Source organism: Eptatretus burgeri, chromosome 1 (genome assembly GCF_056783735.1).
Source record: "Eptatretus burgeri isolate ZD-2024b chromosome 1, Ebu_testis_v1, whole genome shotgun sequence".
In the NCBI taxonomy this organism is placed as follows: Eukaryota; Metazoa; Chordata; class Myxini; order Myxiniformes; family Myxinidae; genus Eptatretus; species Eptatretus burgeri.
Genome location: NC_140961.1, coordinates 10306985 through 10329291, shown reverse-complemented (window position 1 = coordinate 10329291; position 22307 = coordinate 10306985). Strand labels below are relative to the sequence as shown.

General features: G+C 44.3%; 1 protein-coding gene across 1 annotated transcript in view; it reads right to left on the bottom strand.

The window, feature by feature from the left end:
- LOC147033846 (5-hydroxytryptamine receptor 7-like) overlaps positions 1-22307 on the bottom strand; it is a 238351-nt gene that overhangs the window by 106174 nt on the left and 109870 nt on the right. Inside the window, exon 3 of the mRNA XM_085871832.1 lies at positions 20829-21164. Within this exon, the coding sequence (XP_085727958.1) occupies positions 20829-21164 (336 nt within the window). The remainder of the gene's footprint in view (positions 1-20828; positions 21165-22307) is intronic.

Genomic DNA, 22307 nt, shown 5'->3' with positions numbered 1-22307 from the left:
TGAAAGCCTGGATCTTAGTTTTGACCCAAGAAACCTGTAATCCCAGTGGCTCCGACTCTTCATTCAGCATATCGAGGGCCCCAAAAGGATACCTTAAGTCTCTGCAAAGATGACTGCATCATCTGCGAAATCAAAGTCAGTGATCTTGACATTCCCAAACGATGCACCGCAGCTTGATCTCTCCGACATCCTCCCGAGAATCCAGTCCATACAAGTGCTGAAAAGTGTGGGGGCCAGTACACACTTCTGACGAACTGCAGTAACAACTGGAAATAAGTGAGAGATGGTATCACCACATCTCACAGCACTCTCAGTACCAGAGTACAGTTCAGACATCAGATTACTCAGTTTTGGTGGCACCCCACGAAGACCAAGAATCCTCCAGAGGACATCCCGATTCACTGAATCAAACGCTTTGTAGAGATCAACATAGACTGCAAGCAGCCCCTACCGAAACTCTCGTCTGCGTTCGGTGAAAACCTGAAGAGCAAGGATATGGTCAATCGTTGACCTCTTTGGTGTAAAGCCTGACTGCTCTGGACGCTGGTGCTCAAGCAGATGTTGGCGAACCCTATCAAGAATTATCCGAGCAAAGACCTTGCCCGGCACTGAGAGCAGCGTCACCCCTCGGTAGTTGTTGCGGTCATGGCGATCACCCTTCCCTTTCCAGAGTGGGACAACAAGGCCCCTCTTCCAGTCAGTTGGGAGGATGCCTGTGTTCCAGGCAGAGCACAGAACTGCATACAATGACACAAGTGCAGCATTTCCACCAGCCTTGAGAAGTTCAACATGGATGCCACAGATCCCTGGAGCTTTACCCCATTTCAACCGATTCACCGCAGCAAGTGTTTCCACAAGCGAAGGTGGACCACAGTTGATTGGAGGGTCAGCACCAGGGATTGCATCACCCCTGACAGCTGGTGGATCAGCCTGGTACAACCGCTCAAAGTAACCAGCCCAGTGGGCCTTCACTTTGGACTCCTCTGTCAAGAGCCCACCACCCTCTGCTCTAACTGCAGTACACTGAGGGATGGATTTGGAGGAACGCAATGCGCGAATTCCCCTACAAGCAGGACGAGAATCACTTGATCACAGGTGATGCTCTACCCCCTCACAGATTCCTCGCACATAGGTCTCCTTGTCCACCCTGAGCGCACGCACAGTTTTATGCCTCAGCTCCCTCAAGTGCTCAGCTCTGCCATTCAGCCTGGCCATGCGACTCCGGTCAATGGTATCCAGTGTCCAGAGACAAAATTCTTCTTCACCTTATGGTGAGTTCCAAGACATCCACAGGCCACCTCAAGGATGATGGACTTGAAGGCATTCCACAACTCCTCAGGATTCCCCAAAGTACCCAGACCTCCCCCCCCAAATCTCAACTCAGCCTGTTCGCAAACCACTCAGCTCCCCTCTCAGCCTTGAGCTTGCCAATATCCAGTCTCGTCTGGGATGGTACCATTCTCCCAGATTTAAGGTGCAGCTTGAGAGTTTCTCCAACAAGCCGGTGGTCAGTATTGAGGAACTGAGCACTCCAGGAGACCCTGCAGTTCTGGATCATCCTCCAGAGACCATCAATGAGCACACGGTCAACCTCCTTTTCCACACCGCCAACGTTGGAATACCAAGTCCAGCGATGAGCTTGTGGGCGCTCAAACCATGAACCGGCCACCCTAAGTCCATGACTTCTTGCAAAGTCAAGGAACTTAGTGCTATTCAGGTTCACAGTTCCAGACCCATGAGGACCAACACATTTCTCATGACCATCCCTATCAGTTCCAGTTGATGCATTGAAATCCCCCAAGACTGGAAGAGTATCTCACCTCAGGCACTGATCAACTACAGACTCGAGCGTGGCGTAGAATGTGTCCTTCATGGTGAGATCACTCGCCTCAGTCGGAGCATAAACAGAGACCAGGGAAATGACACCCAAGGAGTGACGAATCCTTCGTCTTATAATTCGCTCGTTGACCGATGTTATCTGAATTATCATTGAGTCAGCTTAATGGACACAGCTACAGCAACTCCTTGAGCATGGTAATCATCAGAGTGACCAGACTAATAGTAGGTGTAACCACCCACCATGATCTCGCCACAATCCAGTCTCCGAAACGCAGAGAGTGCTGCAATACCGATGTGCAAACGTTTGAGCTCAGATGATAACAGACACAGGTGATCATCCTCTATTCGGGATAGGACATTCCAGGCACCCACCCGATGGGACCGCCTCAGGTTCACCCACGACCGCTGTCTGGTGGACGACACCTCAGCACCACTCCAACACACTCTCCCGCAATCTGACCCCCCTGGTTTCCCTCCTATCATCAAAGATTGGGGGTCCCGAAGGCTTCGCCCCAATCCTATCATCCGGTGAGCTGCCCTGGGAAGGGAAGCTGCACAGGAGGTACTCCGACGGAATGGGTTTTCAGATTTTGTTGTGCATTGCGAATGTTTTGTGGAATGAAGGGTTTTACGGTGGCCGGAGTGCAAATCCTGCCACCAACCTTCTAATGAGAAGTAACCCAACTGCAGGAGGACGTCTGCAGACACAATAGGGCATTAGATATGGATGGCCGTTGGCTCACAAGGAGCTTCCTCCGCCCTTTGACTGGTTTTGTTTTTAATCCTACTGGATGTCCATATCTGAACACCCTCCTCACCAGAAAACCTGGTGGGGGAGACGGTTTAGTCACCGACAACCCGACCATGGAACAGCTGAGTACAGGTTTACATGATACCTGTAGCAAGTCACAGATCTGATCTCACCTGGCCTGACAGAGACATGAAGAGACGCGTTCAGTATCGACATGAAACAGAGGTCAAACTTTGTTCTGCTGTCATTAGTGGGTACATCCACTCTCAGACATATTGTTACAGTCCACCACCTCAACAAGTGCCTTGCACAATGGCCATCTGTTAGTCGTTTGATAGATTGACATCAGGTGATAAAACTTCACAACAAACACGAATGTATGATAGTTGTTTCTCACCTCTCAGTGCTTAACCTTCTGAACCGTAGCAGCCGTTTTACCGCTATTCAAACCTCCATATACCCAAGCGGCCGGATTTTTCTCCAGGTAGCCCAGGGTGTGGGAGCCCAAAGTCCAATAAGCTTCGGGTTCAAAGGGTTAACAAAATTCTTTATCATGCAACTTCCCATTTTTGTTCTGACAAACTCGTTTCCCATGGCAGTATAACTACACTCTTATCAAGTTCTCGCTTATACAATGGAGGGTTTATAGTTTATACAGTCCGCTCATGTAGACCGACATGAGTCACCAAAGACACGAGCAATGTGTTGTACTATGAGGAATAAATAATATGCAATTATGAGTGCCGTGATGTACAATTTCTATACACATTTTTCTTTTCCACATTTAACTTGTTTGTGTGAGATATGAATCTGTTTTCATCATGTGCATGCAATTGTAATCGTTAATATTCAAGACCTACTCTCAGTTTCATGGACGTAGACCACGTCAGCCCCTTTGCAGTGGAGTTAGTTAATTTTCTTTAAGTATGTACAAACTATGCTGGGTATCACCGCAAGATATCGAAAATATCTTCATGTTTTCCCGAAGAGAATAAACTCTGAGGCACATTTGATGTCCTTCTTGAAGCATTGCTTGCATGCAACAGTCCATCGTTTGCAATTGTTTGCATGCAACACAGTTAATTCCCTTTCTAACCATGCAAAGTGTAGTTATTGAAGAGTCAGTACCGTCCAAATGAAGAGCCATGATTGACCTGATATGATGTTTTTCGATTCATACTAACTTTTGCTTGTGAATCACTGAGCCTTCATGGCTTTGAACTGATGAAATGGATCACAGTGGAAGTGCTGTCCAGGACCCACTTTGTCGTTAGTCTGTCCTGGTTTGGGGAAATGATATTAATAGTACGAAACACAAAGCTTGCTTTCAAGTTATTAAGGAAACGATTGCAGTGAGTGCAGCAGGAGATGGAGCTTTTATTTGGAAACAAGTGATGCTAATTATTTCACTTAACTTGGTTAATTCCACTTATTATGCACCTTAGCACAAGTTACTTCTTTTCTATTCTTACTGTCACAGGCAATACGTTTGGCATTAACTTTGAAGAGAGCATTATCCCACTCAGCCATGACTGCAGTTGACATTGTTGGGGACCGGTTAAAGCGATGGATAGATAGGGAGAGGTCGGAAAGGGTTAACGAGGACAATAATGATTCGCCTGCGATGAGAGAACAGGAACTGGGGATGCAAATTGTTGACGTTTATCCAAGTTTAAGATCAGGGAGAAGAGTTTAAATTGAAAATCATTGGCAAGAGGTAATCAGTTAAAACAAAATTGATGACACATCAAGAATATAAAAGAACATAATGTTACCCTGAATGAGGGCCAATTAAAACATGTTTGCTATGCCACAAATTAAGGACAATTAAAACATGTTTGTTATTGACTTCCAGTTCAGGGTTTGAGCAAGTTGGACAATTGGATCGGTATTTCCTCCTTCGGGTTAATCAAAGCAAAGTTTTCAGTGGATGCAACCACAGGATAAATGAACAGGAGGAGAAAGTGGAGTGAAGAATGGGGATCATTTGTATGGATGAAGAAATACTGAGAAGGTCATGCCCTGCCAACTTGGAGTCTTTGTGGGAGTAGTAAGATCGAACAGACCAAGCAAGGAGGTTGCACAAGTGGTAGGAGAGAGAACAAAAGAGTGGACATGAGCAGAGAGCCCTGATTTGGTGAGATTCACAAGGAAGGTGTTACTGGAAGAATGCGTATAACCCAGAGGAGCCGCAGAGAGATAAAAGGATGAAAGACCTGATGGAGCAAGACTGTAGAAGAGGGTGTAACAAAATAAAATAAAAACCACAGAGGCCATCAATCTGTCTGTGATGGTTGAGCAGCGGGCATTGTTTTTCTGGCTTCTTTGTTGGAGATGCCATTAATAATAACAGCCTTGGATTTCAGTGTCCAGGAGTGACAGGTGTGAAGTAGGGACACCAGGCCGCATTCCACTGAGGAACAGACAAAGGCTTGTATGCTGGGAGTAGTTCAGAATTAACAAGGAAGAAGTATGCATGATGGAGGATGTCAATGAACGACGTCACATCTGGCAGGATATATTGAAAATATGGTGTGGTTATAACATTTTGATGAAAAATTAACTTGGATGAGATGGAGGCTGGTGTCAGGATTGGAGGAAGAAGTATCAACAACCTAATTGCTGATGATGTCACTCTATTGGCAGAGAGTAAAGAGGCATTGATAGAACTGCTGCAGATAGTGAAGGAGGAAAGTGAAAAAGCTGGTCTTTATTTAAACCTAAAAAAAAACAAAAACTTATCAAATGAGAAGATCGACATGTTCACATTGAGAGACAATCATGTGGAAATAGTGGAAAGTTTCACCTTCCTGGGTTCTCAGTTTGAAGTGAGTGGAGAATGTAGAGAAGAAATTAATAGCAATGTCAGGATTTACAAAGATCTGCAAACAAACCAAGATGTGACAAAACAAACCAAGAGCAGACTGATGAATACTCAAGTATTTCCATTTTCAATGTATGGATACGAATGAAGGACAGTGAAAAACCAGAGAAATGAAGAAGATTGATAGTTTTGAAATCTGGTGTGAGACGAATGTTAAAAATTCCATGGACTGCAAGAGCAGTGAGACCACCATGTATGGGGTGTTTCAAAAAGATTGATGCAACTTTGACCTTCTGCCATTTCTTTGTTTTTGGACCAATGCCATTTTCCTTTTCATGGTTTGGTGGTGTTATCGTGGTATTTGTTGCCTGGGATTTCTAGCTCCATAGCTCAACTATTCCATTGACAGTGCAGCAGAAGACAAAAGTGGTAGCTCGGTGGTATGAGACCAAATCATACGAGACAGAGCGACAAATGATGAAAATTTTCAATTTTTGTCACAACAAACAGACAAACAGACAGACAGAATAACACACAAGACCAACCAATATACTTGAAAAATATTTGCTTTTTGCAAGTAACAAGAAAGATGTTGTGCATTGCACGATACTTGTGACATCCATAAAACAAATTTGACCTTAAAAATAATTGGTGGTTGAATTCAATGATTCAATATGCAAATCCTCTTGAAATTTCAAGTGAATCGGATGAAAATTAACAATTTTAGAAATATGGATGACCGACTTTTTTGCCTTTGTTGACCTTTGAGCCTATCCATCCATCCATTGGAACCATACTCGGTGCAGAGCGCTGGTGCTGCCTACAGTAAGCAGTTTCCTTGGCTATTAGACACAATCCTGGATGGGTCGCCACTCCGACACAGTTTTGGCCTATGTTGACCTCAAAAGTACTTGTTTGCTGAATTCAGTGATCTGATATGCAAATTCTCTTTAAAATTTCAAGTTGATTGGATAAAAATCGAGGATTTTAGAAATTTGAAAAAGTTGTTGACCTTTTGACCTGATGTCATCAAAATACATTGGCGGCCTCACTTCTGTCTTTCGGAATCCTCTGGTAAAGTTTGATGAAGACGGCTGAAAGCGTTCGCGAGTTATCGCACTCACAGACAAACAAACAAACAAACAAACAAGACAGACCGATATGATGAAAATTTTACATTTTCTTCATAACAGACACCCAAGTGCGTATTCCAGTACAATGTAAAGAGATGTTCCGAGTATTAAAGGAGCATCATATCCTTTTTAGACCGGCAGAGATCATCGGTGGGATGTTGAAATGTGCAGTCATATTTTCATTAACCTTATATATTTGTGTACTTTGAGCCATCCCATTATTGCAGACAGCAGCTGTATAGAATACAATTAAATAAATAAGGAAAATGGGAAAGTTTGGAGCCACCAGCATGGAATAGCATGGAAGTGTTGTTATTTTTTTAATGGAAAGAGGTGTTTTTGAGAAAGGTGGTTGCAGCTGGCATCTCTCTCACACGCGCTTGCTGTTAAAATGGCAATTAAACCCAGTGCCAAGCATGGGATGGATGCATAGCCCTTCATTAATCACAACAATAAGTTTAAACCACATGCCAATTTACATTTTCAACACAACAAAATATTGGTCTCTGTGGTAGCTTCGTATTGGCCTGTTTTGGTGGAGAAGATCAATCATGGATTTTATCAACGAAAAGGATATCAGGGTATGTTTATCACCATGCTAAATGAGGCGCAGCCAGGGCCCTTTTTCAGCCCCTAGACACCATGCAATTTGTGACCCCATAACCATGTTACACTTGGAAATAAGGAAATAATTATTGCCTTCAAAATTTTACTGTGAACCAAAACATCACATCATGCAAATGTAAGAGGTTATATTCCATATGTATTCCATTGATTTTAAATAAAAGCACTTTATAGATTTCTTGGCAACAGTCACAAATGCAATCTGAAAAGTCAATTTCCTGAATATTTTCAGACTCACTGTTCATCAGAGACAGATCATTCATTCTGGAATGAAGGATATGATTGTGGACAGTTTTTAAATCAGGTTCAATTTGTTTTTGTTTGTTTGTTTTTGGGGTTTTATTTCGAGTTCGGAGATTTTTCCACATGTTGGTCAAATCTGCAGCTGCCGCCTTCCCGTGTCATTAAAACGAAGTTTTCCGAACCGTATTTACAGTATCATGTTTTTCTGTTGTATCTTCGTCCCGGTGTTGCTGTTTCTGTTTCTGCACAATACTCCGTGTTAAATAATCTCTTGTTGTGTTGTTTATGTCGAATTTGTTTTCCTGTTGTTCGAGGCCGACTTTAGCCGCTTCTCGGATTACTGCGAATATTCTGTATCCCTTTTGTCTCCATATTCCTCATGTTGTTCTTTCTTCCCAAATATTGCACTTCGACCTCCTCAGCATTATCCTGTTTCACCTCCTCACTTCAAAAAAAAAATAAACACAAACAAAAAAAACCCTTTTAATATGTCAGATGTCTTGATTCATTCTGAAAACAAGGACAAATGTGTCCAAGAGCCACGTCCTAAAGGTTTTGGAAGAATAAGAATAAGAATAAGAATAAGAATAAGAATAAGAATAAGAATAAGAATAAGAATAAGAAGAAGAAGAAGAAGAAGAAGAAGAAGAAGAAGAATAAGAATAAGAATAAGAATAAGAATAAGAATAAGGAGGAGGAGGAGAAGAAGAAGATCTCTTCGAGCCAGCGTTCGCTACGTGAGACGCGGCTAAAAAGAGTTCATAAAATTTCTTCTAATTTGAGAAGGCAATGGGGAAATTGATTATACTTACGTCCACCACCAAAGGTGGGCGGAGGTTAAATTTTCACCCGTGTCTTTTTGTTTGTTTCAAAATCTGTCGGCTTGTATGTCTGTGAACAGGATGTCTGAAAAAGTTGTGGACAGATTTGGACAAAATTTGGTGGAGAGATTGGGGGTGTGACAAGGACAAAATGTTTAGATATTGGCCAAGATCCAAATCCGGATCCAGATGCTTTAATTTTCAAGTGATTCTTCACCATTGAGCGATGGGGGCAAAAACTAATATATAGCACGATATCTCAAAAAGTTATTGACGGATTCGGACAAAACTTGGCGGACAGGTTGGGTGTGCGACAGGAACCGATTCGATTCTGGTGAAGATCCGGATAAGAGTTTTTAATTTTTTTTAAAATTTTTTAAGGGATTCTTCACCATTGAGAGATAGGACCAAAAACAATATGTAGCATGATATTTCAAAATATTGTGGACGAGTTATGGCAAAACGAGGTGGATTTTTTGTGCCAACTCACCTCCCTCACCCCTCACTCTCACTCTCAAAGCAACCATCAGACTCTTCTCCCTCCAAGCCTCCCTCTCACCTCTCTCAAAAATTCCCCCCTCACCTTTCTCCCACCGTTTATCCCCCTCACTCATCCTTCTCAAAGTTGCCCCCCCTCTCATCCACCAAGCTGCCTCCCTCCACTGACCTCTCACCTCCATCTCTTCACTCCACCTCCTCAAATCCTCAACTGCCTTCTTCCTTGTCTCGTGTCCCCCTCTCCCCCAGCACCACAGAGCCTTTTCTCCTCCTCATTCGGCCCGCTCCCCTCGCTATTCTGCAATACCCCACACTCTTTCAACAACCCTCCTTACCCCCCCCCACTCGTCCCTTGTCCTACCCTCCCCCTCCCCCTCCACCTCCTGCTACCAAAGCCTCCTCCCCTACCTCTTCATTAAAAGTGTGGACCTCAAATATCCGGGGCCTTCGCTCAAACCTTTCAGATCTTTCCATACAGGTTGCCACTGACAAACCAGACATTATCTGCCTAACAGAAACTTTCCTCTCCCAAGACGTGTCTGACTCCCAAGTATCTCTCCCTGGTTACTCCCTCCTCCGGTATGACAGACCTGAGCCTCGTCCTGGTGGAGGTGTTGCTCTCTTCATCACTCTCCATGCACTGCTCTCACTCCCCCACACCCCCAGGAATACCTCTGGCTTCGGCTTCCCCTCCACTCCCACCTCATGTTTATATGTGTACTGTACCATCCACCGAACAATGATGACTCCATCTGCACCTCACTATCCGAAAACATGGACCATCTTCTATCTTCTCATCCAAACTCTCTCTTCCTCTTATGTGGTGACTACAATTGTCATCACGCCAGTTGGCTAGGTGTGGGTACCTCTCTCACCTGCCATGGCACCTCAGCAAAAGCTTTCTGCGACTCATTAGGACTGATTCAATCGGTCAACTTCCCGACCCGGATCTCAACCAATGGTACTCCATCTCTTCTGGATCTGATTTTGACAAATTTCCCTGACAATATCTGCTGCTCTTCCTTCGCAGCAGACCTCGAGTCAGATTCTGCAACCGGTCCAGCCGGCATCAGCCCACGTGTCCTCAAAGCCTGCTCTTCTGCTCTTGCTCACCCTCTCTCTGTTCATTTCACCCTCTCATTTTCCCAAGGTCATCTGCCATCTGCTTGGAAATCTTCTAACATCACTGCCCTGCATAAAACAGGTGCAAAAACAGATCCCTGTAACTACAGACCAATCAGCCTTCTCCCAATCATCAGCAAGGTTATGGAATCCATCATCGCTTCAGACATGAAATCCTTACTCTTCTCCAATGGCTTGATTTCCAATCATCAATTTGGTTTCAGACCAGGTCACTCTACCCTGGATATGCTGCTTCTGCTCTCCCATCAATGGATGGAGGTCCTCAATGTAAGACAGGAAATCCGAGCCGTATCCCTGGACATATCACGTGCTTTTGACACAGTCTGGCACCCTGCCCTACTCACCAAACTCTCTTCCCATGGTATTCAAGGCCATCTCCACTCATGGCTCGCAGACTTCCTCTCCTGTCGCAGTCAACGTGTGGCCCGAAATTGAGTTCTTTCATCCCCTCTTCCTGTGCAGGCTAAAGTTCCTCAAGGTAGCGTTCTGGGCCCTGTTCTTTTTCTGGTTTTCATCAATGATCTCTCCGACTCTCTGGAAAATCCTCTATTTCTCTTTGCTGACGACTCCACCCTCTGCCGTACCATCTGTCATCCCTCAGACCGGAAAGCAGCAGCTTCTTCACTCACTGCAGATCTGGATAAAATCACAAACTGGTCCAACACGTGGAACATGTCTTTCAATCCAGACAAATCTCACACTCTCACTATGTCTCTTCGAAAGGACCATTTAGAAAACCCCTCCATCCACTTTCTCAACAATCCTCTGGAAGAAGTCTTTTCTTTCAAGCTTCTGGGTCTCACTATCTACCATGACCTTTCCTGGGAAAGTCACATTTCCAACCTCGCCTCAAAAGCCAGTCGCCGACTGGGAATCCTCCGTCGTGCAAAGTCCTTCCTCGGCCCTCTTGAGCTCCTGACCACTTACAAAGCTTTTGTCTGTAGCCTGATGGAGTACTGCTCTCCCCTCTGGGCTGGTGCTCCTGCCTCCCACCTTTCTTGGCTTCACGCTGTCAAAACCAGGGCAGTTAGGATCATCGGCATCTCCCGCAATGAAGCTGAGTCTTTGGGCCTCTCACTCAATCACCGCAGGTTGGTCGGTGGTCTTTCTATCTTCTACCGACTCCTCTCCAGCCTCGCCCCCCCCTGCTCTCTCTGCGATTCGTCCCCACCACATTTCCACAGGGCACTCAAGGTCCGCCAACAACCCCCTTCTGGTAAAACTACTAAAATCACGAATCACTGCTCATCTTCACTCTTTCATTCCTCTTTTTTCCCACCTTTGGAATAAACTTCCTCACTCTATTCTTTCCCATTCTTCCCTCCAGGCTTTCAAAACAGCTGTTCACCACCACCTCTTATCATCCCCCATCCAAATCCTCGATCTTTTCTACCCCCGATAATCCACCCAAGCCCACTTCCTTCAATTCCCCTGCTTTCCTTCCTGAAAGTCCCTGTAATGTCCATCTTCTCTTCGCCATGTTCCCCGTCCCATCCCCATCCCTCTCCCTTCCACAGTTCACCTAATGTGTCTGTTCCCCACTGTTTTGTCCCTTCTACTCCCGCCACTCTTGTCTCATGCCCCCTTGCTGTGAGTTGTGTGTTAGCTCTCATTCGAGCCTCGACAAGGTATACAAAAAAAATAAAAAAAATTAGTTGGTTAGGTGACGGGAACAACCCGATTCGATTTTGGTTCAGGTCAGGATCCAGATCTGGTTTCTCAGTGGGATACAAAATGTAAACTGTTCAGCCTGCGGAGGTTTGCGCTCTTGCGAGTGCAGTTCTCATTCATTATGGTTTAAAATCCTGCATTGTATATGCCATTGTATTGTAGAATAGAAACAAGCAGATTTCACTATCGAGGCTTGAATTCACTCAATCAAGGTGATATCTGATCACATTACGAAGGCACGGGAAACGCCCAGATCTCCTCACAGCTTCACACTCAATACGTAACACGTGACGTTGCGTGACTCGTGACCTCACAGCTTCCAACAACAACAACAACAACAACAACACTTTAAAGATTCATCACATTCACGCCACCTCTAAAGTTCAACCAAATATTTCCCAAGGTATTCAGGAGGACGTCTGATCCGTTCAGATTGCCACAATGGGGACTGTTTAACTGATGACAAGGGTTCAGTTGCACTCGTTTCCTCAGCTGAAGTCTGTTTCTCTGCCGTAGGAGAATTGCTCGGTGGTACTTCTCCATATTCGAAACCAGCCTGCTGTTGCTCCACAGGTAGGGCATCACCCATCACGTTCCCAGGTGGAACATCACCAGTAGGTGCCAAATGTCGCAGTGATACAGTGGTCTCGCGGCCATCAGAAAGTCTGACGTGGGCATACTCCGGATTTGCGTCAATGAGTTCGACGTCATCCACAAAGGGATCATACTTGCTCTGGCATACTTGTCTTTTCATCAGCACAGTGCCAGGAGAAGCCCACCAGGTGGGTATAGAATGTCCGCTGGTAGATCGGCGCTGGTAGCTAAACAGTCGTTCGTGTGGAGTGGCATTAGTGGATGTGGCGAGTAGCGACCGAACTGAATGCAGAGCATCAGCGAGAACAGCCTCCCACTGCGCAGTCTTCAGGTCTCGCGACTTAAGCGCTAAGGTCACAGCTTTCCAGGTGATACCATTGTATCTTTCCACCAGTCCGTTTCCTTGTGCGTTAAAGCCAGTAGTTCGACTGGTGGCAATGCCGCGTCCATGCAGAAACCGTTTGAGTTCTTCGGACATAAAGGAAGATCCTCAGTCAGAGTGGAAAAAAGAAGGCACACCAAAGATTGCAAACAGTTGGCAGAGGCATTTTATGACAGTTGCTGAAGTCATGTCAGCACATGGAAAGGCAAAGGGAAACCTTGAAAACTCATCAACAACAGTTAACATGTAGCGATTGTCCGTCACTGACGGCAAGGGTATTTTAAAATCGATGTTTAGCCTCTCGAAAGGCAAGGTAGCTTTGATGAGGTTACTTGGGGTGGCCTTATGGAATCTCCGTTTGAGTTCAGCGCAGACTGGACAAGATGCACTCATCCTTTTAACTTCTTCGACAGAAAAGGGTAGATTTGGCAGCGCATGAAGTGGGCCATCCTTGGTACACCTGGATAGCATAATGAGTTGTGGAGATCTTGCGAGGTTTTGCCGTTAATAGCTGAACAGCAAATTCGTGAAAAGGCGTCAGCAGCAGCGTTTTCTTTCCCTGGGCGATAAATTATGTCATAGCTGTAGCATGACAGCTCGATGCGCCACCTCATAATCTTTTCATTCTTGATTTTTCCAGCTTTTTTGTTATCAAACATAAACGCAACAGACCTTAGGTCAGGAATAAGCTGAAAATGATTTCCCAGCAGATAATGCCTCCATTTACACAGTGCCTCCACAATCGCATACGCTTCCTTTTCTACTGCTGAATGCCTTTGTTCGCTACCAGAAAGAGTCCTCGAGAAGAACGCAACAGGTCTTCTAGACTGGTTAAGTGTAGCAGCAATAGCGTGATCGGAAGTGTCGGTTTCAACTATGAAAGGGACAGTTTCATCTATAGACATCACAACGGAGTTGGCGATGTCTTGCTTGAGAAGTTTGAAAGCTTCAACAGCAGCTAATGATAGAGGGAAGCTTTTACACTGTACTAGGGGACAAATCTTTTCAGAAAAGTTTGCAATCCACTGTGAGTCATGCGCAAACATTCACATTGCCCGACGCAACGAGGGCATATCGTGTGGGGGTGGAAGCTCCTGAAGTGGTCGAAGGCACTCAGGATCTGGTTTAATTGTTCCATTTTCAATTGTGTAGGCGAGGAGGTCGACAGATTTTGCAGAGAATAGGCATTTGTCATTGTTAAATGTCAGATTATACTTCTTACTGGCATTGAAAAATTTATTCAGGTTTTCATCATCTTCTGCCTGGTTCTTTCCACACACCGTAACATTGTCCACATAAGCAAAGGTATTCTCGAGATTCTCCTCCAAGATAACGTTGTCGATTATCCTCTGGAAGCTTGCGACGCCATTAGTAACGCCAAATGGAATCCGGCAGAACTGATATCGTTTTTGACAGGCTTCGGACGCTGTAAATGGTTTGTCTCCTTCTGTTATGGGAATTTGACGAAAGGCGCTGCGCAAATCGATTGTACTAAATATCCGATATTTAGCTACAATTCCTACCATTTCATTTATTCGCGGCAATGGGTAGGCATCGAGTAGAGTGAAACGGTTAATTGTTTGTGAGTAATCGATGACCATCCGCTTTCTATGATTATGGTTGGTTGTAACTAATACTTGGGCACGCCATGGAGACTCGCTAGGTTCAATGATTCCTTCATCAAGAAGCCTCTTGGTTTCGGATTCAATAAACTTGGTATCTGCGCTGGTATATCGCCGTGACTACACGGCTATTGGCTTGCAATCGGGAGTTAGGTTGGCAAACAACAAAGGTGGAGAAACAGTGGCAAGTCCACAAATTTTTAGAGATGGCTTGGCTCCACCAAAGGGAATCTCAACACTCGAATGCTGTTTCAAGAAATCGTGACCCAGGATGAGGTCAGCGCATATAATAGGTCCTGGAGAACTAACAGCTGAACATTACTGTAGGTATGTTCTGATAAAATCAGCTTAAGATTGCAATATCCCTGAACATTTGAGTATAAGGAAGTGGAGGCCATGGAAACTTTACTTTTGGCAGGGAAGAGCTTCCACTTGTGGATTTTTACCAAATTTTCACTCACGAAGCTTTCGGAGCTTCCAGTATCGATCAATGCTGCGACTGAGTGCCCATTGATCTGCACTTTCACAACAGCAATAAGGCGCTGTCACACCTTGATGTTTTAGCCAGCAATGGCAACGTATAAAAATGTATGTAAAACGTTGGCGTACGCTGAAGTTTCGAGGTTTTTTTTAAGTTCTGGTCGTATTCATAACGTGTTGGTCGGATGCATATCATATTAGTAACGGGCACAGAACGTTTCGTTGTCTTATAGATAACTTATACCAACGAATGCTTAGCCTGTTGTCGGCGTTCACAACCTATGCCCAACAATAGTTTAACTTAGGCATAGCGCGCTGCACGTATTGCCGACGAACTCGTGGCGTAGCCTGTTATAAACCTGCCGCACGCCGATTTAAACCATAACCGCCTGAAAATTGGAAGTGTCAACATCGCACTCACACCTTGACGATTTAGCCAGCGTATGCCGACCTATGAAACATATGTCTAAAACCCTGGCACATGTCGAATACGGTATGGGTAAGTTGTGTATACGTTAGGCGGACACTGAAAAACAATGAAGTACGCTGTCATATTCCACTAGCATAACCCACGCTCTGCGCGACATGTTGGGGTGGGTGTGCTTGAGAAAGGAACTGATGCAGAGTATCAGTAGTAATTTTACTTTAATGCAGTAAGTGGAATACAATGTTCAAAGTACTTCTTGATTCACAATGTTTTGGGTTATAGCATTACAAATGCAGTAACCGTTTTTGGCACAATTTCACTGTTTCAGAACCATTTTATTTACTTTTTTGTACCATGCACCTCATATGGTCTTTGATATAATGTAAACCGAATATCACGTTACTCGAGCACAGAACAAAGTCGAAGATAGCGCGACACGAAACCACAAACTCGGAAATAATATATAAGATGGTACGTCCAGTACGTCGTGAAATTTCAAGCATGCTGAAAATTTTACGACGTACTCGACGTATGGCTCACAAGTTCCGCATACGCTGGTATAAGTTCTCGGCACGCTCCACGATCGTTGGCACATGTCAGACACACGTTACTTGTAAGTTTCTCATAAGTCGAAACACGTCGAGGTAATGTTTAGCATACCCGAAACTTAATTTTTAACCGATGAGTAACGTGCTTTGAACCTATGAGTTGCGTGCTTTGAACCTATGTGTAACGTATCTCAAACGCAAATTGTCGTATGTAGACGAATTTGATTGACGTCTTCCGGACGACCACAGAACTTACTGAACGTGTTTCTAACTTACATCTACCAAAAAATGGCAATTTGGCAGCGTTTAGGGGAAATGGTATATACAAATGGGCTTTACAAGAGGAACCCGTCAGTGTTCCAGACTCCATGTTGAGTAGATGTCAATGTCAGTTGTATCAGTAGTAGTAATATTAGGTGAGCGTGTCAGTAGTAGTAGTAGTTGTTGTAGTATTGGTAGTAGTAGTAGTATTGGAAGTAGTAGTAGGTCCATGTCAGTAGTAGTAGGTGAGCGTGATGGGGAGGGTGTGGGTGATGATGGATCCTCGTTGCGTCCACGAATAGGAGACTACTTTGCACCATTGTTCGATGTTCTTTTGGGCTAATTTTTTTTTTTCTCATTCCCACGATGAACTATTTTTTTGTTTCAGTTTTTAAAGTATTCAAAACGACTTGGACAAATGCATAATGTACTAGTAATGAACACAGAACGCTTCGATAACTTATAGATACGTTATACCAACGATTGATTAGCGTGTTTTAGGCGTCCACAACCTATGCCCAACGATAGTCTAACGTATGCATAGCGTGGCAGCGTATCGTCGATGATTACGTGCGGTTTTCTATTCATAGGCTGCAACTTCACTTTTAATAAATGCCTGTCACTCGCCTATTGTTTTTGGACGCTGGTGCTCGGCAATTGAAATCGTTTTCATTGAACGAGTTAAATCGCTTCCACAGCACTGCAGTCACGGCACCAACAGCAGCAGGCTCAGTGCCAGCCTCATGCCAGGCTCAAGCGGATCCCTGTAGAAGGTGTACTGCTTCGTTATCCTTGGACCCACTCTGGCTAGCAGCTCGTCGAACATCGCTGGGGGCATTCGCAGGAAGTTGATGAAGGATGCATGGTCCTCGTTCCGGAGTTCCACCATGAGCTGGTCATATATGCCGTAATGGCGTCGCCTCCCGATCCATGGTCTGACCCAGTTCCTTCTCCTCCGTTCACGTCTTCTTCTCCCGGCTCTATTGGCACACAACTGGTGCAGTGTCAATTCGATGAGGTCATGTTGATGTTGGAGGACAGGAAGGTATTGTCGTCTCTGCCTTGCCATATCCTCCATCTCTCGGAATGACATGGACATGTAATCACCACGAAGTCTAAAAATAAGACGGGTTCCTCCTGCGAAGCCCCTTTTTATATACCAATTCCCCTAAATCGCTGCCAATACGCCATTATACGGTATCTGTAAGTTAGAAATGCGTTCAGTAAGTTCTGTGGTCGTCCTGAAGACGTCAAATACGTCTACATACGTATTTGTGCGTAGGGCATGCTTTACAAATAATTCCCAAGCACGTTACTCATAGGTTATAAATAAGTCACGGGTACCCTAAACATTACTTTGACGTGTTTCGACGTATGAGGAACTTTCAAGTAACGTGTTGCGAAGTGTGAACAACGTTCGTGTAGCGTGCTTACAAAACGTTACTCATAGGTTAGAAATAAGTTTCGGGTACTCTAAACATTACCTCGACGTGCTTCAACTTATGAGTAACTTACAAGTCACGTGTGTCGATGATCGCATAACGTGCCTACAACTTATGGCCAGTGTAGCGGAACGTGCGAGTCATACGCCGGCATACATCGAAAAATTTCAAGCATGCAAAAATTTGAGGACAACCCAAAAGTACAACGTTTAAAGCCAGCGTACTACGACGTATGGCAGTGTTTTTCAGCGTGCTCTTAATGTATACAAAACGTACCCATAACGTATTCGACATGTGCCAGCGTTTTAGACAAATTTTTCATAAATCAGCATACGCTGGCTAAATTGTCAAGGTGTGACAGCGGCTTTAGCTAGGCAATCCGGCGAAGCAGCAGAGAGTATTGCAAGAGTGGGGATAGTCGCCGAGGTTAGTTTAGAGGAAGCGGACCTGCACACTTTAGAGAAGTGGCCTTTCTTTCCGCAGCTGTTGCATGTAGTATCTCTTGCAGGGCATTTGCTACGAGGATGCCTATTATATCTGCAGAAGAAACACTTAGTATTCACGGCAGCAAAAGTGGCTGTCGTAGTGGTGTTTCGCTCCATAGATGGATTCGCTGCAGCTATTGTTTCTGGAGCTTCTTGAGATGATTCTCGGATCTCCACAGCAGCAGCATTAACAGGAAGGACAGGCCACCCATGGGACTCGGAATGTTTCTGGGCCATCTCTAAAGCGCGAGCTTGGTCGAAAGCTGTTTGAAGGCCCAATGTTTCGTTTTCCAGCAGGCGTTGTCGTATGTGAGCCGATTGCAGTCCATTTATGAAAGCGTCGCGTATTGAGTCGTTTCTATACTGCTCCGCGGTTGCGGGCCGGAAGTTACAATCCTTGCTTAGCTGCTTCAGAACTTGCATATATCGATTGAGTGTCTCTCCCGCCTCCTGTCTGCGTGTAGTGAGCACGTGTCTTGCAAATACCTCGTTCTTGGGCTTTACAGAGAGTGCTTTGAAAATGTTGACGGCAGCGTCGCATGTTTCGCACTCGGCGATGTATTCATAGACTGAGGGTGCTACGTGATTAATGAGCATGTTCAGCTTGTCCGGGTTGTGAGTAGCGATGGCTGCCAGAAAGTTTGAGAAGGTGCGGTGCCAATGGAGCCATTGCTTAACTGCCGTGCTTGAGTTCGGATCGGCGTCAAGTCTCTCCGGTTTGAGGAACTTGTCCATGGTGTCGGATTGAGTGAATTAAATTGTTGTAGAATAGAAACAAACCAATTTCACTATAGAGGTTTTAATTCACTCAATCAAGGTGATATCTGATCACATTACGAAGACACAGGAAACGCCCGGATCTCCTCACAGCTTCACACTCGATACGTAACGTGTGACGTTGCGTGACTCGTGACCTCACAGCTTCAAACAACAACAACAACAACAACAACAACACTTTAAAGATTCATCACACATTGTGTGTGTTATTATTAAATACTTGTATAAAAGCCCATCAAAAATGACGGATTGGAATGATTTTATGCAACATATTCACAGACTGGAAGATATGATGTTTCGCAGCAAGAAAAAAACGTTTTTTTCAAAACACGACATGTACAAATGTTATCCTATATTCTTTATCTTCTCGGACCTTTCCTGCTGAGGGTACAGCCTCGTGAGTGTGCCAAAGCCTGAAGCCTCGGCCTAGCGTCAAGTGTGCTTTTATCTTTTGTTACTCTGCGCACTTTACACATCACATGCAGCGAATTTCACCTCCCTGCACCTTGTATTAATCGTTATTTTTTTGAACGCTTCTGAACACCGCCATTGCGGCCTGATTGCAAGTCACCGTCTACATTTCCAAAAGAAGAGATGTAATTAATATTCAATAGAAAATGTTTTTCGAGTTTTTTTATCCTGAAAAAGTAGACCGTAGTGAACACACAGTCGTGTAAAAAGATTGGCCTTCAAAACCCTTCTTAAATCGTCCTTTTTAAGGACAGACATCACACAAACAAATACACAAACACACATTGAGTTTTATCTGGTAGATAGGTTACAACCTTGGGTGTCGATTGGTGGGGGGGGGGGAAGGGAGACGTGTCCCCTCCCCAACTTTTTGGAAGAGGGGGGCAGCATATTGATTGCACATCCCCTCACTTATTGTTTGGAAAACAAAAACTGGGTATTCTCACAAAGGATTACGAAGCAGCTTTTCTTGCAATTGATTTAATACTTTTTGAGAAAAGTTTGAATGAGTGATTAATTACTTAGTGAGTGGAATATTAGTAGATTCTCTGGTTTTTGGGAACAGTGGTTACCTGAATGCCGTACAGCCCAAACATAATTAACGATATTTGCCCGCAACCACTCCACATTGCATTTCGCTCCATAGCACTGTAGACTGGCACTTGAGAGTGCGAGTTGACAACAATTAAGGGTTGGCATAGCTACATCATCATCATCATAATAAAATACACAATTTGGTGTCTATCTTTGATCAATGCATTTGGTCATTAGTTATCCAATCTCAACCAAACTTGTCAGAGGGAGCAATGGCCCATTATAGCTCATAAGACAAAGGTTGCCTGGTCAGCCCAAGCCTCCCCCCCTCCCCGCCCAGGTTTCCAAATGGAGGAGCGAGTGATGCAAATTCCCTATGTAAATGTCAACCAGGTAATTTCGCTCCCAATGGCCTTCCCATCTCAATCATTTTCACCTTCATTTTACATTCTTGGACATCATTTTCAGTCTGTTATGTTGCTTTAGACTTGACTGCAAACGATTCGGAGGAATTCCGATGTTTGATTTGCCTTTTCCATCCTGCAAACCCATTATTATCAGCACGGAGTGTGGTTTGCGATTGTACAGCTGCTGTTTTTACCACTTGCTCACTTGATTGGAATTTTAGGTCATTTGACTGTTGCTCAGATTCCTTTCTTGCTTCCTTCGATTTTTTTTTTGTTCCTATTCCTTTATTTTTTGAATTGTAGGGCACACAGAATATTAGTTCACACTCCCCCCAAATGCCTCCAAAATAATTTTCCCAGAAAAGGGAGCACGAGCGACATTAAAGTGCTCAGAATCCTGAATTTTCAAAGGCCCCGCGGACCCCATGCCGTATTGGCAACGTACTCGCATGTTCCCCCACTTTTCAATATTAATCAACACCCTTTGTTCTTAGCACAAATTGGCTGTACCCGAATTGAATATTCTTTTTCCCATCTATTCTGACCCTGAAATAACACAATAAATAAATAAATAGATAAAACTGTTATAGGAAATGAATTGTGCAATATGAAAGTAGATCGAAAACACAGTTAACGTTGATGTTCCCTCCATATCAAGAACTGTTCTTCCTCAAACAATGCACTCCCTTAAAGCACCACAATGTCATTTTGCAGTCAGATCATCAGGTAGATGAATGGAGCCCAAAACTATCCACCATGGTGACAAAAAAATAACAGCACACTACCAACCGAGTGATCACGTTGCCAACACTTGCTATAAACAGGAAGCAAATTGAGTGCATAGAAATCACCTGCAATGTGGGCGAGGTGAAGAGCGTGGTGCAACGGTAGAGCTCAGCTGAAAGCTGTGTCGTGCAGCACTGATGCGTGCCGCGCGGTATATGCGGTAGTACATGATTAACATGACGGTAGTCGGCAGATAAAAGGCAACTGCTGTCGAGTAGACGGTGTAGCCAAGGTCTTGACTGATGAGACATATATGGTCACCAAGCACGTTGTTTGCCCATCCAAAAAATGGTGGAAGAGTGATTGAGGCTGAAAGAAGCCACACTCCCAGGACCATTTTGGCCATGAGGTGCCCGTTCTGCCGTGCGGGGTACGTTAGAGGCTTGGTGATGCTCAGATACCTGGAGGAAGATTGGGGGGAGGGGTTGAAGAGTGAAGAATCAGGTGTTAAGAAGAATGAATGATTCATGGGCATTTTGAAGTGTGTTTAAAAGAATGGGACGAAGCACATCTCACAAATAAAAGTCTTGTCCACCAAACTAGGGAGTGCTGAAGAGACAGGTTATTAAGTTAAATCATGCCTCCACTCCCACACTCAATTTCTTTCCCTGATTAACTGTCGGACTCTTAAAGGTTTCCAACACGCACTCACAGGCTATGTTTAATTACCCTTACAACCCACACTCAAGGAGTTCATATGCGAGTGCCAGAGGTTTAAACTTGTGATCTACACCCGTCACTCCTTCATGTGGCACTGGGAGTCAAAGTGGCATCTCAGAGGGAATCAATTTTGTTTTTCTTCCATTTGTAAGTCGAGGCTCAGGATAAAACTCAAACCAAAAATGTTGGTTGCGGGAGCAACACACCGACAGAATTTCAAAGTTTTGTGAATGTTTCTTTTTGTGAGCCTCGACTGTGTAAAAAAAAAAAAAAAAAAAAATCAAAACTGAGCAATGCGTTGTGATGTTAAACCGATACACAGCTCCTGGCATGATGATTTAGTACATAGATGCAAGGCTCATGGAAAACAGTGAGAAAAGTATGGTGGAACGTCGATGAAGTGAGAAACAGACAGACAAAAGGGACAAATCGACAACTCCAAGGTGAGCAGATAAGCCGCAGGAAGACAGTGTACATAACAAGGATAGTCATTACATTTCATTTACTGTGGCATCACCATGGGAGGTGTAAGACTATCGAGCCGAATAAACTTTGTTCCTCACCAGGAAGGGTCTTAATGAGGTAATTAGATACATCCCTATCCGACTCTCCGACTGAAACACTAACTTGAAATATACTCAGGATCACATCGCTTTGCCTACTTTTCAAGATCATTTCGCTCGATCAGACTTTTCCGTCCATTCTTAACCCGCTACCTCATGTTGTCCACTCGTCCTCCACACATTATCAATGATATTTTGGGTTGTTTACAACCTTATTTAATTGTGCATCTCGTGTAAATTTGTTTTTCATGTTCACCATTTGTCGCATCGCTTGATCGTCGATATCAGTGTAAGAGAATCAGTTGTTTACGAGTGCGTAAA